At 39.3% G+C, this 15,418-nt stretch overlaps 1 protein-coding gene across 10 annotated transcripts in view; it reads left to right on the top strand.

Annotated features, from left to right (window-relative positions):
- The window catches only part of LOC133401149 (intermembrane lipid transfer protein VPS13B-like), a 482,547-nt gene that overhangs the window by 135,717 nt on the left and 331,412 nt on the right, over positions 1-15,418 (top strand). For all 10 annotated transcript variants that reach the window (XR_009768384.1, XM_061673722.1, XM_061673719.1 and 7 more), the window contains 2 exons: positions 10,958-11,092; positions 11,603-11,782. Coding sequence is in view for 9 of the 10 variants with exons in the window: in XM_061673722.1 (XP_061529706.1) it covers positions 10,958-11,092; positions 11,603-11,782 (315 nt within the window). In the remaining variant the exon portion in view is untranslated. The remainder of the gene's footprint in view (positions 1-10,957; positions 11,093-11,602; positions 11,783-15,418) is intronic.

Genomic DNA, 15,418 nt, shown 5'->3' with positions numbered 1-15,418 from the left:
ACTTAGTCACTCTGATTCCAACCAATGATATCAGTTCTATTTTTTTCAACAGCAGAAAAGTTTTTAAATGTAATATATAAACTATACAGATTCAAAGGTCAAGACGAGAGAAAAACAGTGTTTTGAGAAAATGTAAACCAAGTCTAAGGCTGATTAAGTCACTTATTAAACTATCACCCATTCCTTGGTAAGCAAAACAAAACAAAACAAAAACCTAAAACATTTTGTTGCACCTTTAGCTTGTCTCCACAAAGCATTGGTTCAGTACATTTATTTATTTATTTTTTTGCTTTAATAATGTCGAAAGATGTGATACCTAATATTGCAACTGTGTCATAGTTCTTTAGACCATTTCTCCTGGGTTATAATTCACTTATTAATAATGTTTTGAAGCATTTAATGCAGCATTGAAAAACATAATCCTGTAATGACCAGTTATTCACATTAATCCTGTAACTGTGTTTTCGGATGCAAATCTCACTCTATACGCTACTGCTTTATCACTTTAAATAATCGTTCTGTTATTGGATGTGGATAAAACTGGATCAAAATGTAATGTTCTACACTACCACAATGCTTATCATTTAGTTAATACTATGCAAATACTGTTGATTGGTCCCGCAACCTGGGTCAGTGTTGCTGCTATTCACCACCAATGTCCAATGCTGCAGCTGATAGCCTTTTCTGACCATGCATGAACATTGGCAGTTGTTTTCCAATGCCTTCTTATGCTGAGTTTGGCAGAAATATTCTTATTTCTCATTGTTAATGTTTCACACACATTATTCAAATGTGTTATGCTATGATGTTTTATTATGGTTTCAAACTCTGAGACAAACATTGAGCTCCGTTTCATTGTTGCTCAATGAAAGCAAAATAAATTATAGGCACAAATGGTGGTTAGGTATTGAGACAAAGTCTGTTTCACTATGGCCTGACCACCTCACTCAGGACACTTTCTTTGAAGAGGTAAATTGTTAGTTTGAGTCAAATGTTTGCCTGTCACCTACTGTGCTTTAAATGGTAGCGAGAAATGAGGAAGAGTACAAAAGAAAGAGGCCTTTTCATCCACACAGAACCTTATTTCTGACATTAAAAACACATTGTGTCAGCATCAGAGAACTGATAAATAAATCTTGGATGGAACTTGAGACGGCTCTTGTCAATGCAAACTTCAATGGGCCACATACGGTCTAGTTCCTTTCCTGGCGGATCATGATGATGTTTTAAGTTAGTCCAGACACTGGGCCTTCGTCTTTTTCTTTTGTCCTCCTGCATCTCTGTTCTTTTTTATGCCATTCACTTCTGTCTAGAGTTTGTACATGAAACCAGGGAAATTAATTCAAAACATGTATTTTGAGCTGTATTTTCCCATAATCATTCAAAGCATTGGACTGTTACTTTTGATGAGATCAAAGCAAAACAAAGCACATTTGTTAATCGTTTAAACAACATCTCTGATCAACTGTCACCAAGCAACTGCAGTTACACTGACTCAGAAACACTGACACTCAGTTAGCCTCTATCTGTCCTTCGTCTTGATATTCTGTAATCTTCCATGTGATGATTTAAATGGGGAGAGAGAAAAAAAAGAACAGTCATAACTTGACGTTTGAATGGCTCAAAAGTGGTACAATTTGGAGTCTGCCAATATTTTGAGAAAAAATGGAAGGTGGTTTTGAATAATTGTTCCAAATATGCTTTATTTCAATGGAAAATAAAATGTTGTGCATGGACCAAATTGAAGTTCAACTTGAGTCACTTCAGTGTACCACTGTAGTTAACGGTAAGTAAAACAGCTATTTTTCTCCTTACCAGTGCCATTGCAGGAATCCTGTAGCTCCCTGCAAATGCTTTTCTCACTCTTCACACATACCTTCTTACTGGTCCTGTGATTGTTGCACTGCCTCTCTTTTATCCCTCGCTCCCCTGGCCCAACTTTCACTGTCTCCCAAGCCTAGTGCCAAGACCCATTAGTTTTGACCAAATGGCTTCCGCAAGAAGCCTTAATTGAAATAATTCGGTGGCGGAGAGAATAGCCAGGAACATGTGTCACTGCTTTAAGTGTGCAGACAGAAAAGCATGCAGCCCGTGGGGAGGATGGAAATCTTGACAATTACACCCCAAGCCTCTGCCACCACCAACATTAACAACCGTGATCTTTTAATACTAGTACTACTTTTAATACTTAATACTAGTATCTGTTAGACATTGACATAAGTATTTTAGACTGTATACCTAGGAAATGTTATTACAGCGATACACAGATAAGTACACACATACATGCACACACACATGGACACATGCACACACATGTGGACACACACACACATGGACACACACACCTACACCCACACACTCTAAAATTGGCCTCGTCTGCACAAACTAGCAAAAAAAACCAACAACTGCCCTATTCCTGTTCCGCCTCTTCCCAACCTATACTGGCATTGACTCCTATTTGAATATGTACACAAAAAAAAAATATTTTGCCCTTTTACTCTTCATTTTTTTTCTGGACTCACTGCTTAATTTCAGGATGGCAAATCCAGCTGCCCATATTTGCCCTCACGGTGTTTGATGGCGTGCTGTAGCCTCTGGCCTCTAGCTGTGTGTTTATGTACTCCTTGCACCTGCCCTCTTTTGACAAATAACAGCACCACACACATTCAATTCTCTTTGCCGCACACAGAAACACACGTGTGGTTGTAATACACACACTAATGCTTTGCACACATATACCTAATGGAATACCACAGTTCATGGCAACAAACTAAAAACCCGTGTGTTTTCTCTTCCTGGGCACCCCACTTTTTATAGGCTTAACAGCTGGACAAAACATTATTCATAGCCCCCCAGTGCAACTACTACCACCCCGGCAGGTGCACTGTGCCCTTTAGGACATCTACGTGAGTATGGGGTGGAGTAATACCTCTCTAGTTCATGGTTGTTGTCATATTCATGTTTTTATAAAAAAATAACGACTATAAAATAATGTTTAACGTTTAGGAAAAAAAAGCTTATAAAAACAACCGCATATTAATCATTTAGAATATTTACACGATCGACCCATAAATCTCAACAGGTGGGTCTGTTCTGAAAAGTGGCAAGAAAAAAAAATCTATTTTAAAAGATTTGTGCATCCGATTTTTCTGTCGGTTTAGCATTACCCTGAAGATTGATTTATGTTACGTCAACTTTGTGCTGATAGTGGGGTAAATATGAAGTAAGGTTTTTAAAATATGAATTTTCATACATTGGGAATAAAAATGATCAGAAACCAAGATGTGATAGTTTGGCCTTTTTTAAAATTGCAGTTTATTTTTTACGTTTATTTGTTGCGTCACTTTATAAAGGGATATATTTATTAACTATCCAGCTTTATTCTGTGTGATTTTGGAGTTTGTTTCCTCAGTACCTTTTATAATGTGCTCTGAATGCACTATGCACAGGTAGGCATGTGTATTTGTTAGGTTTTACATGATCATGAATTTATGGGAGCGATCAGCGAGTTTAAAAATCGATAACCAATCCAATCACAAGATGGAGGAATGTGTCTATTTAAATGACCTGTTCATTTACTGTATATACGTGTACTTAATTGCTCAAAAAAATATATTTACAATAAATAATGTATCTTTGTTCCTCTATTTATGCCAGTGAGGCATAGTGACAGACAGAACAAATGAATGGTCTTCTATTAGATGACAGGAAGTAAATACAGTAATTAATGTATCCACTTTTTGTGACATTTTTGTTTGTTGGTGTGCCGTGAGATTTTTCAATTGTAAAATATGTTCCTTGGCTCCATAAAGGTTGGAAATCACTGCTCTAGTCAGATCGTGTATTCTAATCAGTCAGATCAAACCAATATTACAACATGACAGAAATAATGGGTGCTAACTTACTGTAATTAAATTACTTCATTTTTAATTAAATTACTTCACCCACACTGCAACTTTAAAGCATGATTCGACAGAACAGCGGCATGTTTACGTCCAACCGTTCGTGCTACCACTCGCTTGCTAGGCTACATAAAATTTTATTGCCGGCTTGCGAGCCGTATCGTATTAAAAGTATGCGAACATACCTCAAGCAAGCCTTAAACGAACATCCTCTCCTGTCCTGAGCACCGGTGACCACCAACACACGTTTTCCCCCATTTCGTCCTCATAATATAGTCTGCGCGATCCACTCTTGTTGCCATCGCCACGATAACGTGTGTATCCGGTCGCATTTGAGTTGAAAAGATAAAGCCCGATGATCGTAAAAAAACAGGATGCGGTGGTATCGGAATACAAGATTTTATTGCAGTAGTTTGACAGTGCAATCGTGAAAGAGCAAATTTGTCTTGTAGTCTGATCCGGGCATTACGTGTTGCCTGCTCCACAACGCCGACAAAAGACGCGCGACAAGGCTAAAAATAAACTAGCGTTTGGATTCAAATATACTGTGCACGATGGCGACGTGGAGTAAATGTCTTTTGCGGAGCATTGATCGGATTGCCGAATTATGACATTAAAGCCGATCAGCACAAAATGTTAATTATCGTCCGATAACGATCAGCCCGATAAAATCGGTGTAAAGTCTAGTATTTGTATGACATACTGGTATTTTCAAGGACTTTCAAGTAGGATGCGACTTACTCCAGACAGAGGAATCTATTAACAAAAATTCTGTTGCACTACATGTATTAAATGGCAGGCGAGGAGACATAAAGATTGTTATTAACGTCCTCCTCTTCCACGTGGTAATACAGAGAGCCGCTCATACAGCGAAGGAAGAGGTCACTCGGTAATTTGTTGAGAGGGAGAGGAGGGAAGTCGGTGGTTAAGATTTTAGCAAAGTGCCTGCAATTCTTTTGGTTAAATGTCAATAGATTTATCTACTTGAGTCATTCCATTTACACCTTGCCTGCTGTTTGGTGTTTTATATTTTTCGAGGCCTTTAAAACTAGTTAATGGGCCAATCCCAATTCTACCACTTTAAACCTTCCCCTACATCTTTCCCCTCCCTCTAAAGCCTCTGTTTGGATGGATTTGTTCATCCCAAGTGTTTGTATTACTCATGCTCAACAGTAAATGACTTATTTTTAAAATGTACATAATGTGTAATGTTTAAAACATTAAATAAACCTACCTGCAAACGAATTTTGAAACAACCCTTTCCCTTAGTGGTAGTTTATGACATCCAGGGAATGGAACAATTATTTGTTCACATTAATTTGTTTATAACGGGGGGGAAAGCAAAGTTAAAGTCAAAAGAATGCTTGTTGGGAATCAAATAAAGAGGGGGTTATTTTGACCAGTCAGACCTATCAAAACCGATAATGCAAGAATGACTATGATGCGCTCTGACACTTTTAGCCTCTTGGAAGAATGTGCATGTGATGAGTGAATCCTCCTCTTTTCTCTCAACAGGTGGCCTAGCACGTAATTCCCTAAGCTATGTTGATTTTTGTAGTCAACCAGCTTTTTTTCCTTCTCAGACTACTCATTTGAAATTCCTTTGCAACATAGAAATAATATTGACAATGTACATTAGAGCTATCGCGATCCCATAATGTAGTTTTTAACTGATCTGTATGAGGTGAAAAACATATTTTTTAAAATACTCTTAATTTTTAACGAAAAAATAATCTTAGGTACAAAATAGTTTGCCAAATAGAACAGCAATACCTTAGTGTTATATTAAAGTTAAACATTTTGAATTTGTTAAGTGGAGTGAAAAAGGGGCAGAAAAAAAAAATCCACATCCACATGATTGCTGGGATTCCACTAAAATGCTTGTTGTTAAATCAAGCTGGAACTTTTCCAATCTGGTTGTACAGCAGTTTTTCATCTATGAACCAAAAAAGGAGCCCACACATTGCCTCACGTTACAGGGTGATTGACAAAAAAAAAGAGGAGCTATGGCAGCGAGTTGGCGACCGAAACAAAGGTGCTGCCTGATTTTGCTTCTAGGCAACGGCGCACAGTAAGAGAACAACTTTACCCAAACATCATCATCAAAAAATTGTTACACAGACATGAGTCAACGTAACATAGTTTACAGCTGATGGGTAACGTTAAGCTAGCATTAGTTGGAGTGGGTTCTCCCCATGCCTGCGTGGGCTTTCTCCGGACACTCCGGTTTCCTCCCACATCCCAAAAACATGCATTAATTGAAGACTCTCAATTGCCCGTAAGTGTGAGTGTGAATGGTTGTTTGTTTGTATGTGCCCTGCGATTGGCTGGCAACCAGTTCAGGGTGTACCCCGCCTCCTGCCCGATGACAGCTGGGATAGGCTCCGGCACGCCCGCGACCCGAGTGAGGAGAAGCGGCTCAGAAAATGGATGGATGGATGGATAGTTGGAGTGGGCATGCTGTCCCTTGTGGACAGTGTAAACGTGAAGCTGGTGTCTCAGGACAGGGTTATTGGCTGCAAGTTGGAAGTATTTCAATTCGGAAAGCGATGACAGTGCAACAGCGACTTGTAATTTCTGTAAATGGAACGTATTATAATAATAATAATAATAATTAATAATCGTATTTTGAGGAGGTGGTCGATCCTGTGTTATGCAAATGACCCACTTCTCACCCTGCCCTCTTCCATGCCGGGCCAACACTGAGTACAGACTTTCGTTACCCTTACAACTGAGGGCTGAGCTAGTGCGATGTGATGAACGGCTATTTGCTCTCAAGCAGCCCATAGTCCGAAGGGAAAAGTGAGCCATTATAAAGACAAATGAAAAACATCAATTGTAATCTGCATCAATTGTATTCTACATCGAGGAGGCGCCACTTCATCACCAATCTGTCGTATTTGCATTCCGACCTTTCCATAGTTTTGCAAAAAAACATTATGAAGTCAAAGTAAAACAAAATATGTGGTGCTTTCATTTTAAAAGCACTGCTTTTTATGTGCACATAGATACAAGCAAGCAAGGGAAAGTACTAGTGTCTAGTGTTGCTGACTAAATGACTTTATATTTAACGGCTTTTCTGACCACACTATCGACTACTTTTCAAAAAGCGGCAATGCCAACAGTGCTTCTCGACATTCTTATTTCCTACACAATGGAGAATGAAAGAGTATTTCGACATAAGTAGTATCTTATAAAAACAAGATGATTTACTGCATCATATAAACAAGTAATTGTGTTCACAATTGAGATTAGCATGTTGGTATGGCCCTCGACAACCATTCCAGTTTATCATGCAGCCCATTTGGAAAATGAATTGCCCACACTAGATCTAATCCATCTAATCCCTCTGTTTCATTGAATTAGCTGTTAAGGCTTCTTTATACCCGCGCGGGCGGCGACCGCGCTGACGTCACTGGGGCTACCCCGCATGCAGTTTGCCTTTATACTCGAGCGTGCCGCAGCGGAGCCGCGCGACTCAATGTGTCGGTCACGTGATGCAACGCGGGCGTTGTCGGCCGTGCGAGCGCGGCAGTATAAAGAGACCTTTAACCATATTGTTTAATCTTATGACTAAAAAATAAGATATGATTTATGTTTTCTATTTGCCATGTATACAGTAGCGGGCAATACAGTAAATCAAATTGAATGATGGTTTTTAGTGTTTCGTAATGAAACAAGCTTTTGTTTCAATCAGCTTGTGTTAAAACCTCAGTAGCCAGCTAATTTGTTTTACCTTCTTTCTCCATGCAGCGAGGTAACAGCTCTGCGTAACAGCGGCGTAACATTCCTGGCCTTAAACGGCAGTGTAAAAGTGGCTAATGACTGCCTGAAATCTGGAACCCATCAAATATGTTTCTCCCCTTGAAATGTTCTGCCAGGTCTTTCCTGCAACAGCCTTCATTGCTTGTTTGGGGGACTTTTTGCACAGGCTCTGTGGGCTTCAATGTGTGAAAATGTGCAATCACCATATTGTCACAAGCAATTAGAAGGAAATTATTTGTAATCAGATCAATACTTCAGAAATGTTTTGATTCTCAGTGGCAAGGTTTGTGTGTTGCAGAATCATTTTGATAATATTCAACAATAAAAAACATTCCAAGTCATGCCAATATTACGTTTTACAGACATTATATTAAATTTCATTAAGCCCGCCGGACACTGAACAATATTGCCAATACTGACTGAACTGCTTGTGCAGTGTGTGGGGTTCAGCAATTAGTTTTCAATATCACTGCTTTTGCGGTTATCTAAAATTTGAATCGGCGTTGCAATATTTTAGATGTAACAGCCAATCAAAAATGCACATGAGCTTTCGCATACCCAAGAATATATTTCCAGGCATTAAGCATAAACAAGACCCAGCCGGCCGGTGGCTGGAGCGGTGCCACCAAGTTGTACCAATATAGTATATGCACAGTATGTTTTTTACCGTAATACTTAACTATGTTCACAATTTCATATGCACCTGTGTCTGGAATGCAAAGTGCGTGGAGTGTCTGTCGCCGAAATTCACGGGTGCGATCAATGAATGGGGCAATCGTTCATTGCCAAACAGCCTTTGAAAATATCCACACTCCTTATTCTTGCCTGTTTCCTATTTTGTGGCCAGCCGCTTCGTCCTTGACAATTACGACATTCTTTAACGTAATAATACATCCATCCGGTTTCCTTAACGCTTATCCTCACTAGGGTCGCTGGCTGCTGGAGCCTATCCCAGCTATCTTCGGGAGGGAGGCAAGGTACACCCTGAACCGGTCGTCAGCCAATCGCAGGGCACTTTGAAACAAACAACCATTCGCACTCACATTCATACAGTAAAGTATATTTAATGTGGAGCCTCAAAACCCGATATAGGACCATAGTTTTTCCGTTGCAGCGATGTGCGGTACTCAATTGCTTGGTGTGCGGCGAAAAGTCGCCAACTCTATTTTTTCTGCGATGGTCCACTTCAGTTGCTTTCGGCGCTTTGCTCTGTGCCGTGGGCCTTTCATGCTAAGGTCAGGTGATTGACTTGGTCATGTCAAGAATTGCTTCATTGTGTCATCCGTATGCCCTATAACACTCTTTACCTGTTAGGTAGCATTTGGCAAAATGTCAACAGATTGCATTGCCACCTATACGTTCGGATTGGTGAGTGCTTGTTCCTATCTGTGCTATACTACGAAAACCTTATTCAACATATACAGTAATTGTATACATCACATGAACAGAGGGTTACGGTCACTCAAACAAGTATCAAGTTAGTACGGGTTTGCGGTCACATTTTTGCCAGAATTCTAAACTGTACAATTTTTTTTTAGTCTTGACTGCTGGGAAATTAACTTCATTGATATTCACAGACCTTTACTATTTTCAGAAATGTATACTTGTACAGACCCCTCCATTTATGAAAGAAAAACCCTCATTCGTCACTGAATTAACTTGAAACTGCCAAATAATGTAATGGATAAAAAATTACTAAAACTTAAATCAATGAAAATCAAACATTGCTTCTGAGTTGTGGTTCAACAGAATCAGTTTAAAAAACAAAGTAATGAAACAGGCCTGGATAAAAATGATGAATAGAGGGGTACCAACAATTCTGTCCATGTGTGTATACTGTATATATATATATATATATATATATATATATATATATATATATATATATATATATATATATATATATATATATATATATATATATATATGAGGTGTGTCAGCGAAGTTCCAGTGGTGTCACAAAAGATGCATTTCAAACCCAAACTACATGTTTGAGACAGACAATGAACCAGCACTTGATGTGTTAGGAGAGAGGGAGTGCGAGAGAGGGAGAAGGAAACAGGAAGTGACAGGTGTCAGAAAAGTGTTGTTTGTTCCGATGGTGAAAATTGAGCTTGAAAATCTAGCCAGCTGTCCATCCATTTTCTATACCACTTATCCTGTTCAGGCTTTGTGGGGATATTGATTGATTGTTTATCAATCACAGGGCACACATAGTATACAGTGCTCCCTCACTATATCACAGTTCAACGATTGCGGATTTTTCAAATTGATATTGCACATAATTCGCCATATTGCGGGATTTAGAGTGTATGCTGTAATTTGTTTGTGGTAAAATAAACACTTTCTAGCTTAAACATTAAAACTGTAAAAAAAAAAAATAATAAGTTAAAAAGATTTTACAAGGCATAAAATGTACATAGTATACAGTACTACTGTGCATTAGTTTATGTACAAGAGTTTAAAAAATGTGTCATTTATAATAGGATGGTAGAAGTTAATAGGAGTGTCAGAAAGATTAAGAGTCTGGGGAGGTTCATACAGTTTTAAAATATGTATAAATAAAAAAATATATATATATGTGATGGCTACTTCGCAGATTTCACCTATTCCCAGGGGTGGTCCGGAACCCAACCCCCGCGATAACGAGGGATTACTGTATAGAGAGACTACACACACACACTCACATTTACATTTACATCATCGCTGAGTGGGCAGGCAGGTGAGTCAACCACAACACTGTCCGTGACTCGCGCAGGTCCAATTAAATTAAAAAAAATAAAAAAAAAAAGTCATTCATGTTGTCTCTACATCGGAACTAAGGCATCAGAATGCTCGACCAAGACATTTGATGGCGACCTTGATTCAATTTTCATTGACTGCTTGGCCAAAATGTGCTTGAGAGGTGACAAATGTGTTTTTGTGGAGATTTTATTATTTTTTTGAAATATATTTTTCAACATACAGTATACGTAGGTGTTGATGTCAATTAGGATGTGTGAGTAGAAAAACAAACTAGTCGGTTAGGATTGTAAATTACGCTGTAATGTTGGACTCTGGTTTTATGTTCCTGTTGGAACTCAGCTTTTGGGTTTACCTCAGTTCTGGTTTAGTGTATCTCGTTGCTCAGAACTTTGCAAAAGAAAGTGGTTAAGAACAATTAAAGGGCAATCAAGTATTTAATGAAGCCACAGCAACTGTATTTAAACCTGTCAAAATTCACTTCATGTTCACCGTTTTCTGCTTTTTCCTTGTTCTTCCAACCTCGTCCCCCCTTTTTTTTTTATTAGGTGTGAAATCTCGAGGCTCGTCACCGACTCTTGAGGGCTCGCTCCAAAACCTTGAGCTGAAGTTCTGCAGCCGTGCAACGGTGAAATGCGCTTCAGGAACCGTGGGAGCTGTAAAAGTGTGTGCCAGGACCCCAGGTGTGTGCAGCTGTGCCCTGTTAAAACTTTACTGCCTGTGTAGGAGGGAGAGAGTGAGACCGACTGGACTGCACTAGACTGTCTTTTACGTTCTCAAACATACACTTTTCTCAAACCAACACTGTCTCCTGTCTTTCCTACTTTATGTTGATTCACTTCCAGCTATGTGATTAAGTTGGTGTTTTCACCCGTGGCGTTGTCATTGGGCTTTGGTCATGTCTTTGACGCAAGGATGTTATTGGAGACCGAGTCCAACAGGTCATCCTGAACATATGATGTCAGAAGCTTAAGATTTACTGCAGCTGTTGATAAAGAAATACGAAGATATAAGCGCACACATTATAATTTAATGACATTACAAGAGTTTAAACTGGATCAAAATCCATTTGAAACTAGGTAACTTCTACATTATAACTGTAGTTATAGAATGTTTGACATTTTGCACTTTTATAATGTGTCATAATGATTTTAACAATGCTCTACTGAGGACATTTTGTGTACGTCCCGCAGGCTCAGAAGAGGTCACAAAGGAGAGGCTGATTCCTCTGATCCAGGGCCCATCCGACACCAAGGAACTTCATATGAGGCGATGGCTAAATGAGAGCCGCAAACCTGAATCACTTTTGGCTCCTGACCTGCTGGCATTTTCTGTGCAGGTGCCACAGCAAGGAGATGATTCCAGGAACTCAGGTGAAACGCTTCAGCTATTATAAGGCTTCATTGAAAACGTTCTTTTCAAAATACCTTGCTTGTCACCAAATACGCATGTTTTTGTCAGACCACTAACCTGTTGCTGTTTTAAATTGACAACATTGATAATTACCAATTTTGTTTTCCCTGTGATGGTCAAAACACTGGCATCAAGAAGCTCTTTTACTCAAAATGTGATTTTTAATGCTAAAATACATTTACTATTTAAAGAATAGTAAAAGAAAAAAATAGGAAATCTCCATCATTTACTGATTGAGATTTATTTATTTGTTTTAGGGGCATTTCTGGATTGAAAATGAGTTTTAGCCCTTGAGTGTTATGCTTAATTCATGTTAGACTTTTCAGAGAACGTCAGTGAGCTGACTCAAATTTGGGTATTAAAAGGCGATCATTGCTGATGCAAAGAGCGCACTAAATTGAAAGAGTCCCCACCCATCGAAGCACTTCATGATGCTGGATGGTCACTTCGTGACAGTTGGTTGAATGAATTACGTTCAGCACTGTAAATGTGTCTGTTCTCAGTTTTTTTAATTTTATTTTTTAACTATAGGTAGGAGTTGCTGGTGCTTGTCTGCATTATTTGTTTACATCTATGCATTAAACCAGACTGGGTGGACAGAGAGGATTATTCAGATGCTGTTTTTAAAAATCTTGAACATGCAACACAGTCTAGAAGACCTGTTTTGTTTGATAACATTTGGTCTCCAGCACTTACCAACTGGGCAAATATATAGCTTGGCTGTGCATACAACCATCAGTGGGTCTTCATAAAACTATCCTAAAATGCAACCTTTATATATATGTATTTCTGCCTTGTTTTTTTTCCTCAAAAGTAAGATTTATATTTTGGACTTCCAAAATGTATTTAACTGCCATTCACATTTTCAATGCGATTCCTTTTGCACATTTTCAAACCAAGCAGCATTGTATTGACCTACCTAGACATGGAACTGGCATGAGGATTGGAAAGGCTAGAAAATGCAACTGTGTGCTCAGGTGCAATTAAGAAGTAGTTTTTTTTCTTTATCATGAGATTGCTCTGGCTTATCGGGTAAATCACAGTGCGAAGATACTGCTGCGCTATATATATTGTGTGGTAAGGAAAGGCCTGGCATACCTTTTTAGGAATGTTGGTACAGTAAAAACCTTGATAGATTTTTTTTTCTTTTTCTTTTCATCACTGGCAATTTCTGCATCTGGAATTTCAAGAACATGCTTCTTTTTTTTCCTGCAAATTAAAGACCAGTGTCTTCTCCAGAAAGCGAAAAGGGGAGTAAGACACATTCTGATTTAGCTGTAGAGGTCCTGATTCCCAGAAGCTTTGCATATACAGTATATCAAGCAGATGTAGAGCAGAAGGCGCTAGAGTCCCTTCTGATCATCAGTTCGCTTGATTTTTTTTTTGTCATCTTTTTCTCTGCATTCGTTGCATCCTTTGATATACTGTACTTAAATTTCACATCTAGGGTTTACTTGTTCTCTTACCCTTCCTGTCATATGCATTTATCTTACAAGCTGGTGGTAAGTTCAAAAGAATAACCTCATATGTGCAATAAAATGTTTTCAAATATTAACTGCAAAAAAAGACTGTAGAACAGCTGGCACACACACACACAGTATTTACGGCACGCTCATACATACAGAACCTAAGTTTATACTGTATATGTCAGAAATATTTCTTTTATCTATTAATACTGTCATAGTTGAAAAGTGCCCTATTGTTTGACAAGTAACAATTTGACCAGACTGCTACATTCTCTCTTTGCATGTGTGTCGTGTCAAACATCAGAGAGACGAGTTTGAAAACGAACCGTGAGTTCCCGTGTTCATGCGCTTGTGTGCTAATGTTTGTACGCAACAGACATTTTTTGGGTGTCTGATTTTAAGCCTGCGTTTTGTATGGTGGCCAGGCTTACATCAAAGCCTTTAGTCCACATATTCAATGTCCCTGCCATCATCCAGAGGTTGACATAGAGCCTCTTAGAGCAGCGTTAATGGAATGATGAATGCAGTGCTTAGCTCTGGCAGAGATGAAAGGAGAAGTAGCACCAGTCTAAATGAGTTGCACCTTTTGCTCCCATAGGACTGACTCATGGCCCAACATTTTGTGATGATGACCATCCAGCCATCCATTTGCTACACTGTTTATTCTCACTAGGGTATGCGGGTGCCTATCCCAGCTAACTGCGGGCGAGAGGTGGGGTACACCCTGAACTGGTCGCCAGCCAATTTGGCCTTACTATTAAGCACAATTGATTAGTCCCATGTGGTTCTATGGGATCCATACACCCATCCATTTTCTGTACCGCTTATCCTCACTAAGGTCGCAGGCGTGCTGGAGCCTATCCCAGCCATCTTCGGGTGAGAGGCGTGGCAGAGCCTGAACGGGTCGCCAGCCAATCGCAGGGCACATACAGTGGGTATGGGAAGTATTCAGACACCCTTAAAATTTTCACTCTTTGTTATATTGCAGCCATTTGCTGAAATCATTTGTTCATTTCTTTTCCTCATTGTACACACAGCACCCCATATTGAAAGGGGGGAAAAAACGGAATTGTGGAACTTTTTGCAGATTTATTAAAAGAGAAAAACTGAAATATCACGCAGCTGTATGTATTCAGACCCTTTGCTGTGACACTCATATATTTAACTCTGGTGCTGTCCATTTCTTCTGATCATCCTTGAGATGGTTCTACACCTTCATTGAGTCCAGTTCTGTTTGATTATACTGATTGGACTCGATTAGGAAAGCCACACACCTGTCTGTATAGGACCTTAGAGCTCACAGTGCATGTCAGAGCAAATGAGAATCATGAGGTCAAAGGAACTGCCTGAAGAGCTAAGAGACAGAATTGTTGCAAGGCACAGATCTGGCCATGGTCACACAAAAAAAAATTCTGCTGCACTTAAGGTTCCTAAGAGCACAGTGGCCTCCATAATCCTTAAATGGAAGACGTTTGGGACGATCAGAACCCTTCCTAGAGCTGGGCGTCCGGCCAAACTGAGCAATTGAGGGAGAAGAGCCTTGGTGAGAGAGGTAAATAAGAACCCAAAGATCATTGTGGCTGAGCTCCAGATATGCAGTCGGGAGATGGGAGAAAGATCTAGAAAGTCAACCATCACTGCAGCCCTCCACCAGTCGGGACTTTATGGCAGAGTGGCCCGACAGAAGCCTCTCAGAAAGACACATGAAAGCCCGCATGGAGTTGGCTAAAAAACACCTGAAGGACTCCAAGATGGTGAGAAATAAGATTTTCTGTTCTGATGAGACCAAAATATAACTTTTTGGACTAAATTCTAAGCAAGGAGGAATGGCAGACGATCCCCAAATCCAGGTGTGAAAAACTTGTTGCATCATTCCCAAAAAGACTCATGTCTGTATTAGCTCAAAAGGGTGTTTCTCGTAAATATTGAGTCAAGGGTCTGAATACTTCTGGCTGTGAGATATTTCAGTTTTTATTTTTGAATAAATCTGCAAACATTTCAACAATTCTGTTTTTTTCTGTCACTATTGCTGGTGTGTACATTAATGAGGAAAACAATGAACCTAAATGATTTCAGAAAATAGCTGCAATATAACAAAAAGTAAAACATTTAAGGGGGTCTGAATACTTT

The sequence above is a fragment of the Phycodurus eques genome, chromosome 4 (assembly GCF_024500275.1).
Source record: "Phycodurus eques isolate BA_2022a chromosome 4, UOR_Pequ_1.1, whole genome shotgun sequence".
NCBI lineage: Eukaryota > Metazoa > Chordata > Actinopteri > Syngnathiformes > Syngnathidae > Phycodurus > Phycodurus eques.
Note: the sequence above shows the minus strand (reverse complement) of the source record. Positions and strands in the feature narration are given on the sequence as shown.